This window comes from Zeus faber (genome assembly GCF_960531495.2).
Source record: "Zeus faber genome assembly, chromosome: 5".
Classification (NCBI taxonomy): Eukaryota; Metazoa; Chordata; class Actinopteri; order Zeiformes; family Zeidae; genus Zeus; species Zeus faber.
Window position 1 is genome coordinate 10,251,420 of NC_137192.1, and position 24,777 is coordinate 10,276,196.

The following is a 24,777-nucleotide window of genomic DNA, read 5'->3' on the forward strand; positions in this document are numbered from 1 at the left end:
TGTGCCCAAAGTGGGGGAAAGGTCTCGCTATATAATCTATCCCCAATAATGGTGACCTTTTCAGCGAGAGTGCCAAGTCAAATGGCTCTGTCCCAAATTCGAGCTCTGCTGTCCCTATTTATAGCGATCCCGAGGAGCCTGAAAGCCACGATTAGATGAATACATAGAGGACGAAAGCAAAAACATCTTCAGCGGGATCGCTTTATTATGTTTCTGCGCTCAAGTCATGCAGGTCGGAGCAGCACACTGTATATACCTAAGGATCCGCTTTTCCATTGTTAAAGGCTGCAGTGTCCCACATCTGGCTTCACGTGAATTCACGCACACGTCGACTTGGATTCAATATCAACCGCGAGCGTGGATAGTAAACCGTGGAAAGGAAAGGGCAAAGTGGCGCAACTCCCACTGTGTCACATATACGCAACCTTCAACCGCCGCGGCTTACGTAAACTCTCAAAGTCTCAAAATTGTCAGTCGGTCGCCACAGGTTCCTTTTGGCCTCTCCTAGCAACATAAATAAGACCCAGATAAAATTAACAGCGATAAAAAAAAAATATATATATATATATAAAATAAAATAAAAAGTTGAATCGCGGTAATATCAAATAAATTCCTCCGTGGATTCAGGGTTCCATTTCGGAGGAAGTCATTCATAGTCAACAACAAGGTTTCAATGTTTGCTTTAATAACTGAAGTGGGGGAGCAAAGGAAAGCCAACACCGAGATAATACAGGTTATCTAGAGCGTGCTGCCTTCACCACATGGAGCACTTTACCCCAGCTACTGGGTTTGTTTGTGTTGTGTATTAGTGTGTGTGTGTGTGTGTGTCCCTGTGTGCATGTTTGTACGTGACACTCCACACATGCACTTTGCTGCATGGGTAGAATAAAGGAGCTGAAAGGGGTAATTCATAGTGAAGAGTTAGCTCTGACTGTATCTGCACACATACCTGCATACAGTACTAATACATCCACACGATCAGCTGCAACGGACCTAAAAATCACTCGCACCCGCATACGCACGTACGTACAAAACATCCTGTTAAAAAAGGGCCTCCAATAACGAAGCCTGCTGATTTGCATTGCATAGAGGAAACACATCGACCATCTTTTTTACACGGCTGCTAAAGCATCCTCGCTTTATGGTCGTTGCTCCCCAACCGCGCCCCCCTCCTGGCCGCTGGTCCCACGCTCCCAACCGGTCTCGACCGACTCCGTCTCCGACCGGGCCCGTCCCCCCGCTCGACAGAACCAGCAGGTGTTCTGGCCTCCCGGCGGCCTCTCTCTCCTCTCACTGGCTCTGGCAGACGGTGCCTCCGCCGCTCTTGCCTCCCGCCGCCGCCTTCTTGCGCCGCTTGTTGAGCAGCGGGTTGCTGGAGGTGTCTAGGTCCTTGATCTTTACCTGGTCGTAGTCCACACGCATGGTGGCCAGGGCGCTGGTCATCTCCTCCTGGAAGGGACACAGGTCAGATCAGCCACGGCCAGTTTGGCATATTGGGGTTGGTTTTTTTTGTCCGATTTTCTACAGGCCGGTTGCTCTACGTGACTGACCGGCGATGCTGCTGATTGTGGTCATTTTCAAAGCAACCGTAAAAGTTGCTCCTGAAGGAATGATTGCTCCATTTCTAAACTGTGGCCGTTTCCGGTGATTGTGAGTGACTACTCAATGCATTCAGGAATGCTGCACACAAAGAGTGGAGCTTTGGCAAACATGATTAGTTTAAACTTCAAACCCACAGATTTGGCCATATAGCCACGGAGATTTGGGAAAAGAGGCTTTCAACAAAGGTGTGAAAGGAGGCGTATGACGCGGGAAGCTCGATTAAAACTGAGGGACTATAACGTTGCGAGGAATGACACGTAACCGTGAGCTCTTTTGTGTTGAGGTATGTGGGATCTTTATAGAGGGGGGTTATACACAAGGAAATTAACTGTGGCTTAGGCCGTTCTGTGACGACTGCTCCCCCCGGTGGCAGACAGATGATCTACACAATAACAACAATAAGTCACACATATAAGCGAATATTAATCATCTGTCTTTTACGTAAAGATACTCCTTATTTGCCTGAGGGAAGCTCTAATCTCCTTGACAGAGGTAGGAGGAGGTGTAGTGACAGTGAACGTCCACCAGGTGGTGGTGCTGCCGTGCTGCTGACCTTTACGTCGTCCCACATCTCCCTGTCCTCGGTCAGGACGCGGGTGGTGTGGAGCGGGGTGGAGGGAACCACCATGGACTGCTGTGGGAGAGGAAAACCCACACAGAGCTGTGACAACAACACTGAAACATGCGGACGTAACTGTAAACACGCGACGCGCACGCACACACACACACACACACACACACACACACACACACACACACACACACAAACATACACAAACATACACACCAGAGTGCAACCACATACACACAGACAACCCGGGTAGAAATAGAGTAAACCGACAAACATGAGGAGATGCATGTAAATATAACTGTTACTCGTAAAAAATAACAGTTGTTTGTGTATGAAAGACTTACGTTGATCCATGGTTGGTTCATGAACTGAGTGATCGTCATTCTCTCGTTTGGGTCCGTCTTCAGCAACTGGTGAATCAAATCTTTGGCTGTAAAGAGCAAATAATATGAGCATTAGCAAGGTATATCTAAACATCAAGAAATACAGTCAATAGCCTCACACAATAACGATTGGGAAATAGGACTTTCCAGAAAGGGGTCAAAAAGGCCGTTTCGTCATCATTTGAGAAGCATCCAGCTGGTCAACATCACTATGATAAGTTGTTACTGCGACGCCTCATCATTTGCCAGAAATTCCGCAATTTGGAATTTGCTTATCAGCACTGTTTTTCAACACAGAGCCCTCGTGTTTGAGACCTCCACCAGACTTTACAGCCACATGAGGCGTTTTTGCACCGAGCAGTTCTGGGCACTCCCTGAGGAGAACTAGGAACTGGAGATCTCCCCCGAGATCTAGATACTGTCAAGGGCTTTTTTTCTGGTCGTATTCGCAGCGCACTGGAACTCTGAAGTGACGTCATCCAACGGGGTTTCAGCGAGAGTTCTGTGTTTTATTTACCCTGTAACTTTCACTGATTTCACCTGATCAATCCACTACAATCTATTTCTAAAATAAGCAATCCAGTTGCTGAATCTTCACTCATATTCAATCTACATGATCTACACATTTAAAAGTTCCGGCTTTCGTGAGGCATGGGCACACATCGGAATAGCGCACCCGGGCGCACATTAGTTCATGCAATCAATTAACGACGGAAAATAAAATAAATGAAATAAATACATCTGCAATAATGTTTTTGTTTTTTTTATTACAGCTGAGTGTACGTGAGCTCGACCGGGGTGGACTGTCCTCAGTGCGCCGGGGGCCAGGGACCGTGGCCTGACATCTGGATCAATCACCGTGCACTTACGTCACTGATGATTCCTTTTATGCAGGTCAGTCCCTGCCCCGGAGCAGGAGCTAAGAAAGTTCCTTAAAACGGAGTTGTGAGAACTATGATCATTCCTTGTTCCTACAGTGTGGACACCAAAAAAATGGACGGTTCCTCCAAAAGGCTCTTAGAACTATGAAAAGGTTCCTGTGGTACGAAAATGGACAGGCTTACGCTGAGGCCAAGAAGGGTCATTTTGTATATAGTTTTCTTTTGTTTGTTTTTAAAGAAAAATATCACAATTATAATTGAGTTCATAATTTGCAGTTCAGTTATTATGCAGAATGTCTCTCCCTCAGAGCTGAACAGGCCACTTTATGGAGTGCTGAGAATATTACCGCGTGATCTAGCTTTATTATCTCTCGGCTGCCTGTTTGTCGCTGCACAAATCAAGGTAGGCGGAGTCTAGTGCTGAGTCGTGCAAATGTAGTGGTTATTTAAAAATGTTCCTTCAGCGAGGAGCTCTGGCAAAATGCCAGATTTCACATTCTTTCCCAGGCCTATCGAGACATTTCAGACAACACAAACGACGATGTATTTGGAAAATGTTCAATCACGTGATTCGGGTCACTTCAGGGTAAGGGGTGTGTACTGTTGGGGGTCCCTCACCCTCCTGGGACACCTCGGCCCACTCCGGGTTGGGGAACTCGTACTGGCCCATCCTGATCCTCCTCTTCATCCCGGGAGAGATGGCCTGACCCGTGTTGGAGTAAAACGGAGGGAAGCCGCACAACCTGCAGAGCGGAAATAATGAGAAGGGGGTTCTGGCATAATCGAATGCACACGCAGGGCAACGGCACTCACAAGATGTACATGATGACGCCCAGGGACCACATGTCGCACGACTTGTCGTATTTCTCCGGGCCCAGGACCTCGGGGGCTTATCCAGGACAATGCACGCACACACAGGAATAGAAACACACGGAGCAGAGAGTAGGGTTACACAGCGCCGGCAGAAATAATCGACCATGGCTTCCACCTCTTGTCGTACTCGTCGAGAGGCAACGTGGCGTTTCAAATGTCCGAACCTCACGGAAACAGCGGATCTGTCAGTGAGGGAGGAGATCCATATTAGGACTCACCCACGTAGTAGGGCGTATAACAGGGGGTCTGCAGAGGGTTGTGCAGCGTGGTCTCCTTAGCAAAGCCAAAGTCTGTCAGTTTCAGGACACAGTTGCTCTCTTTGCTGGTGTAGAGTAAGTTCTCGGGCTATGGATAAAGGTATAAAAAAAGGAATTGGAGTGTATAGTTCAATGAGCTCAGAGGTAGTGTACCCTCTATCGCGATACAAGATTCATGTCGAGATTGCGAAAGAAAAATCGGATAATTTTTAAAATGGTTTATTGACTGAAATACTTAGTTAAAAGTCACATAGTAATTGAAATAAAAATTGTCTGGCTTGTATAACTCATATTTATGCATGCGGTACAAACCATATTTTTGATAAATCAAGAGATTAACTACTTAGGTATTTATATTTTCTGTTGTATTTCATAGTATTGATGCAATTTGGTCCATGTGCAAGTAATTTTTACAATGTTCCCGAGATCGGTGGTTCTCAACATTGCTTCCGGGGACCCCAAGGGGTCCATCGAAAGGTTCCAGGGGGTCCCCAGAAAAATGACTACGAGTTCAACTTCACCATTATTGAATTTGCAAGAGGTTAGCACCGATAGAGAATGTACAATAATGACTGTGTTGATCACTGCTATCTCACTACCATTGGTATAGACTCGTATAGACATTTGGAATAAATCATATCAAACAATAAAGATCTTCATTGTGGTCCCAGAGTCAAAATCTTGCCAAATGGGGTCCAATGTGTGTCACATTGAGGGTCCTTAATGTGAACAAATCTAGAGAACCACTGGTCTAGAATAGATCACAAAACTCCAAAAAGCTTGCGTCAATACCCTACTTTGAAAACCGACCAAGGCTGCTGCAAAGTTCTATTTCTCAGGATGTTCAGGGAGGTACGGGAGGGGGCAAGGGGGGTTTCCGCAGGGGCATGCACAGCCTTTTCTCGCAGAACGCGCTGACGGGGCGTGTACCTTGATGTCCCTGTGCGCGATGTTGACGTTGTGGAGGAACTGAATGGCCGTGCCGATATCCCTCATGATCCCTGAGCCCTCTAGGAGCAGGGAGGAGAGGAGAACCAGCGGACCGTGACAGGGTAGAGAAGTAGGAAGAAGACAAGAAGAAGTCTGTTATATTTTTAATCCGCCCTGATTCCGCTTTCACCTTACAAGAGTTACCCTAGAAGACACTTCCCTGGGAATAAAGGCTTCCTTCCTTTTTTTTTTTATACACGTGTCCCGTGGCTTCTTTATTAACTCCTCCATCCATTACCTTTCTCCGTGAAGGCCTGGTCCCCCCTGGCCTGGATACGGTTGAACAGCTCTCCCCCCTGCATGCTGGGGAGGAGAAGGCACACCATGTGAGCTGTGTGTGTGTGTGTGTGTGTGTGTGTGTGTGTGTGTGTGTGTGCGTGTGCGACAGAAAGGGAGAGAGAGAGAGACAGAGAGAGAGAGAGAGAGAGAGAGAGAGAGAGAGAGAGAGAGAGAGAGTCAAGTGCTAGGGAACAGCTCCTCAAAAAAACGCAATATATCTTTGTATTTGTCCGTACCCGTAAAAGGTTGCCGTTTCAGAAGCATGTGTTTCGTCTCGAGCCTTCCTAGTCTTCACACACTGAATTTGAAACTTTTAACATTTCTCAGGACTGAGTGAGTGTGCTTTTGTGCCGTAACCACACTGAGAGCCAGAGCCAGACGGAGTTGGAAGTGGGAAAATGTGACTCTTTCTGCTTGAGTCGCCTGCTCAACGTCTGAGGTACTGTCCTGTGACGTGAGCTGGAGCCGGAAGGAGCTGACAAGTGGAAGAGATTACCAAGACACCCCCACACACACACACACACACACACCGCATGTGTGTGTGTGTCTGGAGGATTTTATTTATTTATTCTTTTTTTCGGGGCCAATTTCAACAAGGTGGAAGAACCTTGGCAGAACAAAACCCTTTTTTCAAGATTAAATACTTTAATTCCAGTCTTATCTCTATTAAATGTTGGCCGTGTAACATGTAGTCTAAGCCAGTATTACCAATTCAAAGACAGGTGGTTTGTGAAATGTGATGAAGTGATATGTGATATACAGTATAGGCATGAGCCATTTCTCAACCGAGCAATACGTAAATGAAAGTGAATTCAACTAAATCAAAGAGTTGAACTCTATTGCACAACGATTACCAAAATAGAGAGGCAGTTGCAAATCACACTTGTAGTGTATTGGGACTGTCTATGGCTTTAGCAAAAGTACAACTCTCTCTCTCTCTCTACATAGATATAAATACAGATACTCCTCACTTAACGGCCGAGTTCGGTTCCTACGACCGGGTCATTAAAGTGAATTGGTCGATAAGCGAGGACCTGCCCCCTTAACGTATTTCAGTCGTTAAGAGATTGCGAATGCTAGTGACGCTAGTGTAGTGAATACAGACAGACTGTGGGAACGAGACTGAGAACGGTGATGTGCAATGACATGTATATAGTGTATATAGTATATATAGTATATACAGTGTATATAGTATATAAAGGGTGATGCGAGATATGATGCTTGACGCTGAGACGCCACGCACACAGCATATATATATATATATATATACACACACACATATATTTACACACAGTATATATATATTATAATTTTTTTTTTTTAAAGAAACTTTTGATGAAACCTGTCACTATCATCAACTTGTCAAGAAACTTAGATACTTAGATACTACTTAGATACTACTTAGACTTGTGTGAAACTGAGTTGTCGTATGTTTTTGTGGTTGAGCAGATGCGGGTTTGAAACTGCGTATATTTGTAAGTCGTTTCTCTCGAAGCACAAATCAGGGATGTTACCTCGTCTCTGGCTCTTACCACTCCATGATGATGAGCAGGCACTTTTTCCCATGGTGCATGTTCTCGTAGAGGCTGAGAATGCGAACGATGTAAGGTCCTCCGGAAACTCGCCAGTGGAGCTCCACCTCCCGTCTGGCCTTGGGACTGTCGTAAAGGATCTGCAAGGGACGCCGCAACAGGGGGCCATAAATGGAGAGATTCAGCTCGCCATAACATGACCTGACGCGGCACCTTCATTTAGATTAGATAGATAGATAGACAGTCAAGAAATAAAACACACAATAAACCTCATGATAAACAATAACTAATAAATATAGAATAATAAGAAATATAAGATAAAATACATTTAATATAATCTCAAACTGATAAAACAACTATGAAAAAAATAAAATTATAAACAATCAAAACATAAAATAATAATGAAATAATAACAATAAAACAATTTTTTTTTTTAAATAATGTTTTATTTCTGGCAATTCTGAATTCTGTGCCAGTTCACATATTGGGACATCAAACCCCTGTGAGATACTCAGTGGGACACTAAAAAGCTTGAAAAAGCGATCGACTGGGACTGTCTTCACCGCTCTCTACCATGTAAGCAGAGTACAAATGCGTGATGTGAACGTCAGCTCCGGCACAGAAACACACACGCAACAGGTGTGTGTGTGTGTGTGTGTGTGCGTGTGTGTGTCGACCTTTTACATAGTATTCCTATTGCATCGTGGTGTATTCTGGGATGTGACAGAGATGGAATGATTTGCCTGCCCGTTCACAAGGCTGTCCTGGCCGTCACACACCAGGGTTAGAGAAGACGGACTCATAAACACAGGACGTGCTTGTCGGCTGAGCCCACGCTCAGTCTAAGGCCATATTTATCAGGAGGTAAATACGCTCGTTGTGTATGTCCATGTTCGTTGGAAAGGTCCTGCAGGTGCTCCTAGGTCTCCAGTGACAGCAGAGGAGTAATTCTTACAAGGCGACGTCGGGGGAACAGTAAAGCGGAAGCGCTTTAGGAGCAGGGTGTCGAAAAGTGGAAGTCGAGCTCTTCCGTTGACTTGAAACCACGCTATTAATAACACTCTGCTTTATACGACTCAAACTGTTAAACATCACAGCTGTCTGCTTTGAGCGCAGCCGGGAGTTAAGGTAATTCTTAGGAATTGAATCAAGGCACACATCGACGGACCCAGACACCAGGCCATTATTTTCTTGTGTGACAGAATTGGCTGTAATTGGCTGAATACGTGTAGACAGACAGACAGACAGACAGACAGACAGACAGCCATAGATAGATAGATAGATAGATAGATAGATAGATAGATAGATAGATGGATAGATAGATAGATAGATAGATAGATAGATAGATAGATAGATAGATAGATAGATAGATAGATAGATAGATAGATAGATAGATAGATACACAGATAGATGATAAAGAGAGAGAGAAAGAGAGAGTTAATCTACTGGCAGACTCTAATGTGAGACAACATTAGCCATGTGACGCTCCCCAGGATCGCACCTGCCCCCGATCCCCCTCTAAACCAATCAATGACATCCTCATCAATTACTAGGCCAATCACACAGGACTACAGCAATAACCCGACCCCCTTCATTACATTTTTTTCTTTAATATTGGGAGACTGCCGGACAGCTTATCTATCCGCCGCGATAAAGAAGTTGTTTATCCTCCCCATTCCATTTTGTAACTCCTATCAATAAATCAGTGGTCATAAACTCGACAGTTGAGCCGACTCAATCGAGATGAGTTTTACTGCCTACCAGCCAGAGCTGACCCATGGCTGATAGCAGCGTACAACCAATAGGACCCATAGCAATGAGAGGGAGGAAGGGCCTCTGGGGTTTTATTTGGATTTTATACTGTACAGTCACAATTACTCTCTTTGGATTTAATGAATCAGGGGTTTTTCTTTTTTCATTTTGTATTATGTTTATGACGACGCAGTGTTTGCTGTGGTTCCATGAGCCACCGATTGTTTTTAGATTTCACCCTTTAAGGGCGAACGTTGGGAAAACCCTGGAGATGACAATTCTTTGGAACCCCACCACCACATGGGCCCAGTGAGTGAGAATTGCCCAACCACCGCCTGAAAGCCTGAGTCATTGGACGATTAATCTCACAGACTGATTAACCGCAGTTACAGTGTGGAGCCGGCGGCAGCTTTGACCCCAAGGTCGGAGAGCGGATTCCTCCACATGGCATCCAAGCAAAAACTTGACTGGTTTCAATCATGGCCAAGGCCCAGAACAACACCCAGGTACCAGAAGCAAAGAATTGGCAGAGAATTGATGTTAAATATGAAGTTGCACACAAACAACTGGAGTAGAAGCTTTTTTCCTGTGAATCAAAGCAAAATATAACCCATGTAGCTGATTTGCCACTCGACATTTCATGACTGGAACCTTCCCCTGCCAAATACGAGCTTGTAACGGAATAATTCATAGTTGATGGCAGCACTCAAGCCTCCGCCCATGGACTGGGCTTTCCGAGGTCCCTTTAGGCAAGTCAGAGGAGTCCATGGCTGGAGAGTCTGAATGGAAATAATTGCATTATGTTGAAAGGATGGCTTCCCCCCTGGGCTGTCGCAAAGTGAATTAAAATCCTACAAATCCATCATGTTTAGCACCCTCAGCCGTATTTAATTAAAAAGCGAGTGACGGCCCCTGTCCTTCCTCTACTTTATTATTTCCTCTTTCCCTACCTGCCTATTTGTCTGGTGATTAAAAGCATAGGCACATAAATTAGCAGGCGGTGCCAATATTGTAGACAGGCAGTTGTGCCAGACTTCTATCAGGCAATTCTGGCTTTTAATCACATTGCACAAGAAGGGCTCCAGTGCAAACCCAGTTGCCCCTCAGCAGACACACAACAAACGCCATGAGAGTGTCCAAGCGGGAGCTAGAGAAGATCACTTGTTGAAGGCAATTGGTCCATCAACACATGACACTGTTTGTGTTTTTGTTTTTGTGAGTGTTGCGTGTCTCTGAACTTAGAAGCTCGAACAATGCCCTCAAACAGGTTCTTCCGAGAATGGAGGTGAGTGTGGTGCTGCCCAGTAGCGGCTACTGAACCTCTCTGCCAGTGGTTGAGGCCATTGTCACTATAATGAGTCAATTGTGCCACTGCACCGAAATGCTTTCTGGTTGATGGTAGTCAACACAAAGACTGACTAACAGGCTTGGATCCACTTCATAATATCTACTGTGGATGCATTAACCCTATAGAATGAACTTGAGGGGCTGCAGCTCCTCTGCTATGAAAGTCAAGAAGCCTCATGGAGGCGGTGCATCAAGTTTGCCACCGTTGGTGTAGATTCGATGGCTTCCTTCAGTGGTTGCTACTTCTCGCTAATTGTCCGATGTTACTGGTCGTGCCTTTAAGAAATGGGAAAAGTGTCTGTCAGTTTTTAATTTTTTTTTTTTTTTATGGGGATTATGTTGGACCTTCGGTTTGCTTTGCAGATCATAGCTGTATTGTTACAAAGCATGAAATAAGCCCAAACAGTACATACATTAGTCAAAATATGTTATCTTCACCACTGTTCTGTTTTCATATTTTACCCTTTTTCTCTCTATTTGCTATGATGTTGCCATGGGTCCCATCCATCTCACAAGTTATATTCATGTCACTGTTTTCATTCCCCCAGGTTTGCCTCATTACTTCTTCTGTCTCCGGCTAATAAGGCGGAGTTCTCTGATCTGACTATGACACTCTGGGTGCCTGGTTGGGGTCGCGCTGGATTACTGTAAACCCATAAATCTCTCCGTCTCTCCCCCATGACCAAGTCGTGACAGGTGATAATGCTGATGGTCCTCTGTGTGTGTTTGTGTGTGTGTGTGTGTGTGTGTGTGTGTGTGTGTGTGTGTGTGTGTGTGTGTGTGTGTGTGTGTGTGTGTGTGTGTGTGGTGCATTGATATGCCAGTTTCCACTGGTCTAGGAATACTCTGCCTCCTTGAGGCAGTGTAATATGTTACATGGGGTGACCACCTTCTAATGCGCCAATAGGCCAAGGGAGGACCTCCTTCCAAGAATCCAGTTCCAGGTGCTTGGCAGTGTGCATGAGTCATGCAGGACAGTGCCGGGCTCAAGGGGAAAACATGTGCAAAACAAATATGGTCAGCATTTCAAGCTCAAATTCAAAACATTGGCTACATGTAATTATGCACTATTCACATGGAGGCTCCAAAATGAAACCAGATCAGATGGAAGCTGAAGCAGGAAGCTTAAGTATTGTACACCTTTACATTTAAAAAAAAGTTGTGGAACGACATGTTGACAGACTTAATAAATGGTTTATTTTGCACATGTTTCATGGTTAAAGTGGAAATCCATACAATGACCTGAGTAGGGCGGAAACTCCCAGAAGTCCTAGAATTCTATTGAATTATCTATTGAAACCTGGTTTTTTTTTACATCCGGGTTTACCCTGGTCTTTTTGGTCGGCCTTCACCTCTTCATTGATTTCCTTCTTCTTGGTAACTTGAGGGGGTGGGGGTATTTATTAATCCGATAGTGCTTGGTTTGTGAATGTTGATCTATAGCCTATCAACAGTTTACTGACCCCACTGCTTTATCAAATTCACAGCGGCTGCCTTTCACTTCTTGTGCGCGCCTTGATTAAGGCGGACCCCGCCACCAACGATTTGAACAGCACAGAGCACATCCAGCACATAACGGAAATACACTGGTGGCTGTTTCTAAAAAAAAAAAAAAAAGCCTCTTTAAAAGTGAAAAATATGGATTTTTCTTTTTTATTTTTTATCAAAAAAAATAAAGAAATACGGATGACCGTTTGCGTACCTTCAGCGCGCACTTCTCTCCGGTCTTCTTGTTGAAGCACTCCAGCACCTTCCCGTTGATACCCAGGCCCAGGACCTGGCTGGAGATCTTGTAATCGTCCGTTACCGCGTTTCGCTTGATGTCCAGCTTGGGGTGGACGGGCATGGGGAAGTGTGTGGACTCCGCAGCGTCCGTCTCTGTCTTTCCGGAGGCTCCCCCGCTCTCACCCGGAGCGGCGGGGTACTCCGCCGGGGAGTCCGGCTCCGGTTCAGCCCTGGGCGCTTGCAACGCTTCGTCCTTCGCGTTCCCATTCTGTAGCATGGTCGGTCGCGGTGCTCCTCGGAGATCGTCCCGGAGCAGAAAGCAGGATGGTGGTTCTCTGATCCGCTGTGCCGGCGAGCGCAAAACTATTGCGCAAAGCAGAAGCGCGCCCTCGTTGCGCACCGTGCGCTCCTAAGCACCGCAGTTTATAATCTTAGCGGTGACCCGAAACAGAAAACACACCGACGGGAGATCTATCTAAATAACAAACAAGAAATGGACTAACTTCACATGGTAGTTCACCTGCTTTATCAATATACATTCCTGGCGTCACCAATGAAAAAAAATATCCCTGTATGAAGAACTGGGAAGATATATAATAATAACAAAGTGTAATCCAGTCGTGGGTCCTCGTCCACTGAGTTGTGGTGAAGGTTGTCGTGGTTCACACGAACTCTCACATGGACAGTCACTCAGCTTGTAAAAGCGCCACCCTCCTCAAGGTTAAATCATATTCTCAGCAAGCCTTAAAGGAGAAGGCCCTCACTGGACTGTCTGAGTGGCTTTAGGACTGATTGAGTGGCTTAATCTCAACATGGACACAAGTGTAGAAAATGTGGTGTGTTTACTGTACATCAGGCATAATGATCGGGTAATGAAAACACTATCTGAGAAGAGTCTCCCCGTCGTGATTCGTCTCGGATTCTTCTTAGAAACAACTTGAGCTTTTAATCCCAGCACAATTAAGGTAAATCATTCCAAGAATGCAACAGTACATTAATATGGCATAAAAGACAATTTATTACACAGACTCAATTTAAAAAAAAAAATGTTTTGGCAATGGATACAAGTTGAAATGGAATTAAGTTTATCCGTGTGATTTGATTCCTTGTTCATTTGGTTGTTTTTTTTTTGCTACAACTGCAAATGCAGTCAACATCAACATTTTTTAAAGTGTGAGAAATGTCCTGTACACCTATACAGGTGCGTCTTCAGTAATCCAGTGCGCAGATGAGGGCCACTCCCTGTTTGATCCAGTGTCTCTGAGTGCGATCCGTGGGCAGCTCCACAGCCATCACATAGTTGGTGGAGTGACCGGTGGTGGACAGGGTCCCTATGTTTGAGCACACACACACACACACACACACACACACACACACACACACACACACACACACACACACACACACACACACACACACACACACACACACACACACACACACACACAAACAATAAGATTTAGTGTGTGTTTTGTCACACTGTGCGCTGTGCCAAGTGTTTCCCAGCACTGCAGCACCCGATGCTGGCTGCGAGCTGGGGGTGGAAAATACACTGCCGCACTTTCTGACACCTACTGAAACTGGACACTAACTGGGGGATATTTTTGGGTGAGTAATAAAACCACCTTAAAGAGTCTTGCAATGCACGCTCACACGCAGGAGCAAGCAGTCTCTACACTCAAACACAAATAACAGCGCATGGTTTACAAACAAAGATTGAGACAAACAATAACACTATATACACATATAAGACTCTCTCTCCGTCTCTCTTTCATACCTCTTCATACAGTATATTCTCTACATCAGGGATATTAAACCAGCAAGTTGACCAAAAAGGAAAATCACTTGGGGTTGTTGGGCCACACAGAACACTTTATCAATGAAGCGCTACAAATAACTATAATAAAAATATATTTCTACATGGAACAAACTAGTGATGCGCGTCCCCTTTCTTTCACTTTAATTGTATCATTATAATAAATTCCAGACAGCAGCCAGTCAACACATAAAGGTCGGAAAAATATGGTTACAAGGCTTGATACTGAAGTGCATCAAGAAAAGTTGCATCTTTAAAACCAAGGAGACATGAGGTGTTTTTTTTCCCGACAGGTCCATATCCACAAATGTAGGAAACAGTTTCCATCACACTAACAGTAAGTAGGCCTGTTTATAATATCCTCAACAACACCTCTAAGTACGGTGCTTTTAAAACAGGGCCATATCCATAAAATGAAATGCTAAATGCAAGATGAATGTAGTAAAACAGTAGCCATCAGACTAACAATAAATGGGCCCGTTCATGATACTATAAAAAACAGCTGCTAGCTTGGCTAACGTGAGTTTCTCTGTGGCCTGCCAGGCCAGCGTGCGACATGAACTTGACTGAGCCAATCAGGTGCGGAGCAGGTCATGTCTGTGGGTCCTGTTGCAGCCAATCTGCAGCAAGCGATCTGATGCTGCGTCCAATGGGAACTCGGAAAACAAACTCGGGCGTGGGAACCCTCTGGCAGGCCGTAACATTTTTCAAAAGGCCCGCTAGTCGAACAGGCCTGCTCTACATGTACTAACCAGCACGTGTGAGGGTCTTGTAGATTGGACAGAGGTAGATCCCAGAGGACGGTGCTTTGCGTTCTGGCTCAGGGATCATCCAGATGACGGCCATCTCTGTGTAGAGCTCCTTGGGCCGGGACTCGATGAGCTGGCCAGCAGCGGTGTCCCAGCGAGCCCCCTCCATGAACAGCCCGTGGATGTAGCAGCCCATTTCCGGTCTCTCTGTTATCTCGGACAATGTCATTGGCATGACCTGTGGTGGTGGTGGAAGGTGGGGGTGGAGGGCAGTGAAAAAAATGGACCAATACCAGGGTACAGACCCAGGCATGCCAAACATCTAACAGCAGTTCTTGACATTGAGCAAAGACGGCATGCCCGCTTGTCCCGACCTTGAAGTCAAAGCCGATGGTGTCGATAGAGATGACGGAGCGCCGGGCGTAGTTCTGGAGGGTCCCGGTGAGGAAGGCCTGCGGGAAGAAGAAGCCGCTGATCCAGAAGACGGCAGGGATGCCGTCGCTGATCCAGCCCGTCATGAAGTCGATCCTCTGGAGCAGGTCCAACACCCAGGAGGCCAGAGGCTTCAGAGACGGGTAGGCCTGCGGGAAACAGACGCAAGACGCACAGGGATTATAAATTCTCTCAAAGCATGACGGGAAATTGACATAAGAGCAGGGGTGTTCATCAGTTCATCTTCTCGTGACCAGCAGAGGACAAAATCGGGGGAATTAAAAAGAAAAAGTCAACTTCCTACTTGCTATTCCTGAGCAATCCAGACATACAACTCTTGATAATTATAAACCTTTATTGTTGAGTATTTTGAGAGTATCCTAGTATTTGAGTGTGTGTGTGTGTGTGTGTGCGTGCGTGCGTGCGTGTGTGCGTGTGCGTGTGTGTGTGTGTGTGTGTGTCTGTGCCTTGCCTTGGTTTTCCACATGTCTGGCACAGCATTGATGAACAAGCTGTTGGCCATAAGCTCCAGCTCGGATGACATCACCACTAAGCCCTTCAGAGCCTTCACGATGTCACCGAGACTCTGGGAAATGACCGCCAGCAGCGTGTTGTACCTGGAAGAGGAGGGGGAAGCGGAGCTCGGAAATTCAACAGCCAATCAAAGCAGAGTGCTCCAACCCCCAAAATACACATTTGGAACGCAGGCTTCAATACTCAAATTTAAACTCGGAATAGGGAATCATCTCCGGTATCTCTTTGGAGAATTGTTTACGTTATAATTAAACATGAACTATATCAGATAGTAGTGTAAACAAATGTAAATGGAGATAACGATAGTTATAAACGTCAGAGGAAAGAAAGAAAAATATGAATCAGGGCGTGTAGGTCCTTGCATTTCATTCTAAATTAATTTGCAAAGGAAAGTTGCGTCGCATCATCAGAAGTAGAATCTCCTTGGGGAATGGGTGGACTAGTCGGAAAGAATTTGGTTGGAAATTGGCTGACATCTTGTGTTTTCATTTCATGTGTAGACGTTTCAATACAAAAGTCGTCCCAGTGTAAAGTGAAGTCAGTCGTGCACGGTGTCCACGGTGTTACCTGATAACCTCCTGGATGAGCACCGTGTTCATGGACTCTTCGTAGAGAACCGGGTACTTTGTCATCACCTCCTTGATACTGATAGGCTTGGGAATCATTTCAACGATCCCTACCACTATCTCCTCCACTATCTGCGGGTCAGAGAACATAATGGAGTCAACCCTCTCAAGCCCACTGAGTTTAGTGCCCCTGAATGTAAGGGAGTGTTACGCGTTACGTTACACTTTTGGCCTAGCTTGAACCTGCAAACCGGCCTACGTCGATACACACGCACTCATTCAATGCACGCACACACACACACACACACACACACACACACACACACACACACACACACACACACACACACACACACACACACACACAATTCATCTCACAGTACCTCCTCCCGAGCTTTTCCGCCGCTAGATGCGGCTCGAGGCTGGAGTTGAACCACAGCTCCCAGCAGGGCAAATGTCTCGTTCTGGGCAAAGCTGATGTTGGCGTTGTCATGGAGACCAAAGACATCAGGGGTGTCATTGATGGGCAGCTCGCGAATGTACACCATGTAGCCCTAGGGACGGAATGTACTCCAACAGGTCACCCACTGCACCGAAATGTAAAATATGATGGTATACATACATATATACATATATACTGTATGTATATACTGTATATACTGGAAATACATGTATTACACCATATTTAAAAATCGAATCATCATGGTAGAATAACTTGTTATTCTAATCACAGACACCCTGTGCCTATGACTGGAAGGCTACCGTTATCAATGACCAAGAGTAGTTCTAGCTTTAGTTCACATTTGGAAAAGTAAATCCTTTCCACGGTCCTGCGGATATCTTACCTTGATATCTGAGCTTGTGTCTATCTGCCTGTAGATGCCGGAGGGGGAGTAGAAATGGTCCTCTTCGAGCACTGTGGGGCAGTAGAAATCGGCCAGTATATTGAGAATGCAACGCCTGTCCCAGTCGTCCGTCACACGTCCGCCGTAGTTGATCTCTCCAGCGGTGTATTTCAACACCTGGGTGAAAAGGCCCGGACACTCGTGAGTGTGCTAAAGCTCAGAAGACCGGCCCCAAACTCCTTCAGCCCCTCACCTTGTATGGGGTGTCCTTGTACTCGTCCAGGAACATTTTCAGCTGGCTGATGCAGATGCGCAGGTCTCCGTCGGTGAAGTCGTAGGGGATGTTGAAGCCCAGCGGGCCAAACTTCCTGCGCTCGATGGCGATTCCGTGGAATAGGCAGAGGGACAGGAGCAGAGACTTGAACTCTCTGGCCTGGTGGTAGAAGAGAGGAGAAGAGGGAGGAAAGATGACAGTTTGCCACAATTACACGATGAAAACACTCAATCTCAGATTGCAGACATTAAGTATTATATATAGAAATGTAGCCGATCCAAAGAGGGTTTTTTAAATCCCCCGCTAAACTTCGACATTTGTTATGCATAATGGCATGAGAACACACTGTGCTGTGAGGGAACTGTGACTCAAAGACTTTTCAGTAGTTGTTCCCTACATTGGTGGTGGCTAATTCCCCCTTTATAAACGTTGGGGACAAAAGCAGCCTGTATCTTATCACCTCCCATCAATCTGCCTCATTGCTCTGGGGCTCAGTTCAGCACCTCTTTCCATCACATACAGTCTAACATGGAACCCAAAATAATTGATGGACTTGGGATCTAGAAGTAGAGATCAGCTATAGTAGATTTCATATTGGGTGGGCCAGCGCAGAGGAGAGGCTGACTTTGGTGCAGGAGGAGAGAAAGGCGTCGCTGAGGCTAAGATAGGTCTTCAGCAGGTTGGCCTTGATGCCCTTCGGGGGCTCGATGGTCATCTTGGAGCCGTTCTGTAGGATGGACACAGGGAACTTGTTGCTGGGCAGACTGGTCAGCCACAGACGGAAGTCCTTGTGCACCTGTGGAGGGAAGAGGCAACCTTGTGAAAAATGGGGGGAGGAGTCTGAAGAAAGACTGCAAGACCTGTCGGATTACGCCAGGTGAGTGCCTTCTGTAGTTTTGCATTATTTTTAATGTCTAATTATAAGAGTGTGGGTGTGTTTTTGCGGTGCATTACTGCATGTAGCAGCGACTGTGTGCGTGGACACACCGCCGTCTACGCCGTCACCTTATCTGGGTCAATGTTTTCGATGAGCCTCTCCAGTGAGGGCATCCAGCTGGGAGCCAGGTGACAGTTCTGAAAGAACGACCATTTACCACTTTCCATCGCAGCATGCATCATGGCCTCTGCCCAGGGGCCCTGAGAGACACACACGGACACACACACACGAAAAGCATAACGTCAGTGTGATAAGCTCATGATCACATGGCGGACTGTAATTGAAACATTGCTTAATTCTTGTTCTGTTGCTTAATTAGGACAGTTCCTGTCTTTTCACTGGGTTGATGATCTTTCTCATGCCACAGTTACAATGGAATGGCCATAGTCAAAGAACTGAAAACAAAATAATGGAAAGGACCCCTTTTGATGCCAGCATTTCAGTTCACAGTCGCATACATTTGGCACACACTGCAGACCACCTCCCATGGGAACGTGGTATTTTTTGACAATTTGTTCTCACGCTGTCACAAGGCTGAGCCTGGGTCAGACAACCGTCTCTGCATTTTGACTTGTTTTTTGTCTGTGCGTGAGGCAGGGTCACGGTGAATGTAGCACCTCCGGACATGCAAAACGCACAGCCCTGTCCTCTGGCTTCAAAATCATTAGCACTGGGGTGGTCCTTCTCATCCATACAAATGAGAACAGCCTGCTTCTTAAATGAAAACACACTGAGAATGTAAGGGGGGGGGGGGCATTCCTCTAGGCCCTTTATTACCTGGCCTTGGCCCAGAGAGATGGCGTTCATCTTTTTGGAGAACTTCATGACGTCGGCGAACTTGTAGAGGTCAGCAGCGGGGTCGGTTCCGGGAGAGAGGACGAAGATGAGGGGGATGGAAGGGGAGGACTCCTTGAAGACCACGGAGAGATCTGTTGACTGAGAAGGGGGGGGGGGGGGGTCGACAATCATCACTGTTCTCACACTTTTGCAGAATCTGCCAAAACGTCCGTTTCATATATCACACAATACAGGATGATAACTGGGTGATGGACTCCACCTGAGGCTCTATGAAACGCTGCCCCAGCTGAGATGCAACAAAGTCCTGCAGCCCCTGGGTTAGACAGTCGGCTCTCAGGCAGCGCAGGACCAGGATCTTCTGGAAGGAATCCAGCTCGCTATTAAACTCCTCCGGAAGAGGCTCCCTGTGGACACACACATGCATCGAAATGTTCCTCTAGACAGACTGCGCTTCAACTAGGCTGCAGGATTCACTCCACACCTGTGAGGCTGGTTGCTGTCAAAGATCGTCCTGTAGTTCTCCAGGTGCTCAGGGAAGGTCTCCGCCATGCTGCTGAAGTTGTCCAGAGCGCTGAGGGCCAGGATGTCCTGCCAGGAGCGCTCCGACAGCCAGTCCACCGCTGGGTTGGCCAGCTTCTGCACCGGCATTCCCCCGGATAACAGAAAGCGCCACTCCGACTGGCACGCAGGCACACACAAACAAACAAACCAGATGGGGTCACATTTAGTGCTTAATGTAATCCCCTGGGTCTGAAATGCTATCTTATCAGAATTTAGGATGAAAGTTAGGCTTCTTGGTATTACACTACAGAATCGTGTTCCTGTAGTTATGACAAAATCCCATCTTATTGGAAGATAAGAAGTTGACGATTACAGAAGCGTCCTAATTTACGAATATCCTACATTCGTGGTCCTATTTCAGAACGGCACTGAACCGGTCGTAAAGTAAAAAAATAACCGCAAAAAATAAATTGCAGCCAGAGGGCTGCACCGCACACAGGCTTCAGTTTCGTTGTGCCTAAAATCACCCCCCCCCCCCCCCCCCCCCCTCATTTGTGTCATCCACTGTGTTAGCTAAAGATTTTAAAGAGCTTAATCTTGAATTTCTCCTTAGAATTTAGCAAAGTAGTTTGACGTTGAGACAAGATAGGAAGTCAAAGATAAGATGAGTTGAGAATTGGCTTCCGCACGAACAAAATACGATTTTCCTTATCTTTCAAACTTAAGATAAGATAGAACACCTTGGATTTATTTTTTCTGCGACAAGGACCCCAAGGTGACGAAATCCTCTCACCATGTCGATCTTGTTCTCGTTCATCAGGATGCGGACGGAGAGGAGGAAGGCGAACATCAACTTGTGTTTCTCGAACAAGCTGCGGCACACGTTGCTGTACAGGCTGAAGGTGAAGAAATTGTTGATGTTGACGATCCTATCCTGCACCGTCTCTGCGAGGAACAATTCCAGAAACGGTCAGCGCGCGGATACGTTTGTTGTTGGTTTTTTTCGCTCCGTTAATAGTTTCCGTTGTTATTCTTTGCCGTCGTGTTCAACCTGCGGACTCGGAGTTGGCGATGCCGGACGTGAAGATCGCCAGGAACCACTCCAGGGAGTACTGGTACATGGGGTCCACGTTGGACAGGTCCGACACGCAGAAGAACAGGATCTGGGTGCGCACGGCCACAGGCACGTACTCCAGGCGGGTGGCGTCGATGTTCCTCTCCGTCTCCTCCGCCGCCACCACTTTGGCCTGTCGGCGACATCAGCTGCTGTTATACCGCAGCGTCCTCCACCAAAATATACATAGCAGAGTGGGATCTGCGGGTCAGCCTAATTGAAGCAACTGTCTTTAGAATACAATTAAGATAAGATGCTGTAATTAACCATAGGAAGAAAAAAAATGAGAAGAGATATTCATGTGAGGAAAGATGGCTTACGTGACAGAACTCTTATTTTTATTGTTTGTCGTTAATGTTTAGGTTTTATTGTATACTGTCATTTTTTTGTTTGTTTTAGGATTATTTGTCTTTGTTTTTTAAGTTGATTGTATCTATCTATCTATCCGTCTGTCTATTTATCTGTCTGTCTGTCTATCCATCCATCCATCTGTCTGTCTGTCTGTCTATCCATCTATCTGTCTGTCTGTCTGTCTGTCTATCCATCTATCTGTATATCTAGCCATCTGTCTATCTATCTATCTATCTATCTATCTATCTATCTATCTATCTATCTCGCTATCGCTGGAGGAAAAAATATATTGACCATGTGGTTTGGAACTTTGACCTGCACTCCATTCACTTACACAGACTTAAGGATTTTTCCGGAACCAGCTTGTGGTCAGCACCACCAACCCCCCACCACCAACACACACTACTTTTTCCGCAGCGGCGTCTGACCTGGATCTCTCCGGCCTTGACCTTGGAGGCCTCCAGCACCCTGATGAGCTCCTCGTCGTCCACCGGGTTCCCTTCGGAGGAGCTGAGGCGGAACAGGATCTGGTCCTCGATCTCCTTCAGCTCCTGCTTCATCCTGGCGTTGCTGACGATCAGCTGGTTCTTGGCTTCCTCCAGGTCGGGCCGCTCCTCTGCCACCACTCGGCCCAGCAGCTGGTCCTCCAGGCCGCTTGAAACACGCAAACACACTTCATTACGAATCCTACAACAGCACAAACGTATGTAACTGCTATGCTTTGTGTTTTTAATACTGTTGATAGCAAGGAGAGTTTACTGCTTGGTTTATATTGCGGTTTATGCAGGTAGGCCTGGATAATCTTACCTGGGTGAGAGGGTGAAGTTGATGAGGGTGACCTTGGTGGAGATCTCGGGGGTGTAGTGCGGGTTCGGCAGCTTGGTGGTGATGTACATCTTGAAGTCGTCGTGGTAGGGTACGACTGTGTCTCCCAGCTTGATTGCTGTGCTCCCCTGCTGCTTAAAGGTCTAAGGGCCACAACAGGACAAAGCTTGAACCACACAGTGTGTGGCCACACCCAGTGGACAGTGGACATACTCCTTTGTGGATGATTGCCAGCATGGTCACGTTCAAGTATATGTGTACAAGTGTGTGATAAGAAGTATGAAGTACGCACCTGTCGCAACAGGACCGGTTCTAGAGCGGGGTCCATCTCTTCGCCGATGTTTTCCAGCAAGCAGGGTTTACCGAAGCGGATGGCATTCTCGAGACTGCGCAGGAAGTCCCGGTCGCTGAGCTTCAGGACGTCCAAGCCGCTGTCGCGTTCCTGGGATGACAAAGCAGGAAACACAGACGGACGAGCAGTGAAACCACTCAACTTGTACTAAAAGTGTCAATCTTGGACTTGGCCTTGTAAGGTTGGCGGAAGTAATTTAAAAAATTCAACCTCAACTGCTGATTTTACTGTCAGAGGTACGTTTTAGTGTGCTTTTAGACATGGATAGGTTTACACGCGTTAAGCCCCCCCGTCCCGTCCCCGTCCTCACCATGTTTTTGATCCACTTGTTGGCTTGTCCCTGCGGGTCGATAAACAGAGCCCAGCGCTGAGAGTACTGGGTGATCACACCGTTCTCCACCGACAAGTTATCCTTGGGCAACCCCGTTATCTGAACACATTAACATGACAAACGACGATGACGATGATACCGATACAGGGAAATAATGGCAGGAAATGTTAGTCTCAGAGGCCATTTCAAAATCTGTCCGCTGACCTGCCAGGAGCGGATCTTGACGGGGTCTCCCAGGGTGCTGATCAGGTTGGGCGCTGTAGTGTGTGGAACGTTCAGCTCCTTAAAGCTACGCAGCCACTCCTCCACCATCGACGCCCGGTACTCTCCCTGAATACACAACATGCATCGTAACGTGCACCACACACATCTGTCACAGCCGTCCTGCGGGCTGAGTGAAAGAATGCAGAGCTAGGATAAAACTATGCTTTGTCTGTTTTGTGTGTGTGTGTGTGCTACTCACAGTGAAGGGCCCCAGGTAGGCCACGTATCCCGCAGAGAGGAGCACGTCTCCAGACACGTTTTCCACCATGTACTCCAGATGCTGCACCGTCTCCTTCCAGCGCACCTTCTCATCCGCCAGCCCACCTATCAGCTGGAGAGAGAGCATGTATTGTCAGCCAACAAGCAGCGCAGACAGGAAGTATCGACGTGGCACTGGCTGTAATGGGTGCATCCTTTAGGCTGGTGGTTCCCAATTTCTTTGGGAACCACCTGGCGTAGAAAAGTGTTCACATCTCCCTTCCCCGCTACAGAAATAAAAATAAATGACAAGTGACAAAGCAGGTCCTATTGGACATCATTTGAAAAACAATGACATTATAAAGAACACAAATGCTCCATATGTCATTCTGCTGTACCTCATACGCTGTGGAGCAATACAAAATATAAGTTAAACTCTGCTCACTGAGGCTTTTATCAAAGATGCATATTTTTTTATGTTTTGCCATTATATTGCTCCTTTAGTATGTGAGCTTTTGAGGATGTAAAAAATACAACATATATATATATTTATTTATTTATTATACACAAAAAATAAGTGTACAATATATGATTTAATTTCATTACAAAAAAGTATAATCAGTCATCAGTTTTTTCTTAGCTCTGGCATGGCATGATTATAGCTATGGCATGATTATATCAGTTCACACTAGTAGGCTTTAGGGTTAGGGTTAGGGTTAGATTTACCCAGTGATAGTAGAAGGACGGTGCATTACCTTCATTAGCATTATTATCAGCATACCTTCAGCATCACGTCTCCTTATCTCTGGCTTATGTCTCTCACCTTGTCTGCTCGGACCAGGCGACCCTCGCACAGCTGGCAGTTGTTGTCAAGCTCGTCCCTCTTGGCCAGGCAGGCCACGTACTTGGCCTCCAGAGTGGCGATGCCTTCCCGCACCACAGCCAGCTTCTCATTCGCATCATCCAGGATGCGCTGGGTCGCAGCCAGGTCCTCCTGGGCTTCTTGGAGAGCTTGCTGTACAAACATTGACATTTGTCATTTAGACAAGGCTGGAGTCCCTGCTATCGGCGTGACGGCATTATCCTCACTGTGTAAATTAATAAATAGCAAATTTGCGATCTTTACCCTTTTTGGCTCTACGTTCTTGGACACAAAGTGGTACACGTGCATGGCCCGCACCCACTGGCAGATAGAGGTGCAGGCCTTGGATACCTTGGCAATGGAGGCTGGCTGGAACTCCTCATTGTCGATGTAGGGCTGCACTAATTTGATGACAGCATCAGGAATATTCTCCTGTAGAAAGTCGAAAGAAAGTAGGTTCTTCATACAACTCACTGACGCAAAATGTGCAATGTTCTGATTCACAACAGGACCCTGAGACGTAGATTAAATAGTAATCTTTAAACTGTATATGTTGTGTATTACTGATTATGATATAGAGTCACTACATGTGTACTATTGTGGAACAGTCACCAAACCAGAGAAGTGTTGCTTAACCTTATCAAACTTGAAGAGGCCCTCCAGGAACTTGCCGGGATCTTGTAGCAGGCCCTTCCCAGGCTCCCAGTAGTCATCTATCTTGGTACCAGGCTTCTCTCCGGCGACCTTTTTAGGTTTGATGCCCTTCATAATGCACAGTGCCTCCATAACCAGTCTGACACCGTGAGGAGGACGCTGCATGGCACGCACCTACTTAT

At 46.4% G+C, this 24,777-nt stretch overlaps 2 protein-coding genes across 3 annotated transcripts in view; both read right to left on the reverse strand.

Annotated features, from left to right (window-relative positions):
* Positions 1-568: 568 nt before the first annotated feature.
* Positions 569-12,845, reverse strand: mapkapk3 (MAPK activated protein kinase 3). Of its 2 annotated transcripts, none has more exons than XM_080001265.1 (10): positions 12,170-12,845; positions 7,369-7,508; positions 5,796-5,860; positions 5,498-5,577; positions 4,529-4,655; positions 4,251-4,326; positions 4,004-4,180; positions 2,518-2,603; positions 2,156-2,236; positions 569-1,449 (listed from the first exon to the last, which is right to left on the reverse strand). In XM_080001265.1, the coding sequence occupies exons 1-10, from the start codon at positions 12,467-12,469 to the stop codon at positions 1,124-1,126; spliced, it is 1,458 nt and encodes a 485-aa protein (XP_079857391.1). In that variant the 5' UTR covers positions 12,470-12,845; the 3' UTR covers positions 569-1,123. The 2 variants fall into 2 exon arrangements, with proteins under 2 accessions (XP_079857391.1, XP_079857392.1); XM_080001266.1 differs by having other exon boundaries at positions 1,141-1,449; positions 4,056-4,180.
* Positions 12,846-13,401: 556 nt separating this feature from the next.
* dnah1 (dynein, axonemal, heavy chain 1) overlaps positions 13,402-24,777 on the reverse strand; it is a gene marked incomplete at both ends in the record, with an annotated part of 34,370 nt that continues 22,994 nt past the window's right edge. Inside the window, 24 exons of the mRNA XM_080000448.1 lie at positions 13,402-13,523; positions 14,761-14,995; positions 15,132-15,338; positions 15,662-15,806; positions 16,291-16,421; positions 16,673-16,843; positions 17,135-17,311; positions 17,388-17,567; positions 18,034-18,204; positions 18,414-18,545; positions 19,123-19,281; positions 19,403-19,547; positions 19,625-19,821; positions 20,438-20,589; positions 20,696-20,891; positions 21,538-21,763; positions 21,917-22,077; positions 22,227-22,376; positions 22,597-22,716; positions 22,822-22,947; positions 23,081-23,212; positions 23,903-24,094; positions 24,206-24,373; positions 24,578-24,769. Coding sequence (XP_079856574.1) covers positions 13,402-13,523; positions 14,761-14,995; positions 15,132-15,338; positions 15,662-15,806; positions 16,291-16,421; positions 16,673-16,843; positions 17,135-17,311; positions 17,388-17,567; positions 18,034-18,204; positions 18,414-18,545; positions 19,123-19,281; positions 19,403-19,547; positions 19,625-19,821; positions 20,438-20,589; positions 20,696-20,891; positions 21,538-21,763; positions 21,917-22,077; positions 22,227-22,376; positions 22,597-22,716; positions 22,822-22,947; positions 23,081-23,212; positions 23,903-24,094; positions 24,206-24,373; positions 24,578-24,769 — 3,987 coding nt within the window. The remainder of the gene's footprint in view (positions 13,524-14,760; positions 14,996-15,131; positions 15,339-15,661; positions 15,807-16,290; positions 16,422-16,672; positions 16,844-17,134; positions 17,312-17,387; positions 17,568-18,033; positions 18,205-18,413; positions 18,546-19,122; positions 19,282-19,402; positions 19,548-19,624; positions 19,822-20,437; positions 20,590-20,695; positions 20,892-21,537; positions 21,764-21,916; positions 22,078-22,226; positions 22,377-22,596; positions 22,717-22,821; positions 22,948-23,080; positions 23,213-23,902; positions 24,095-24,205; positions 24,374-24,577; positions 24,770-24,777) is intronic.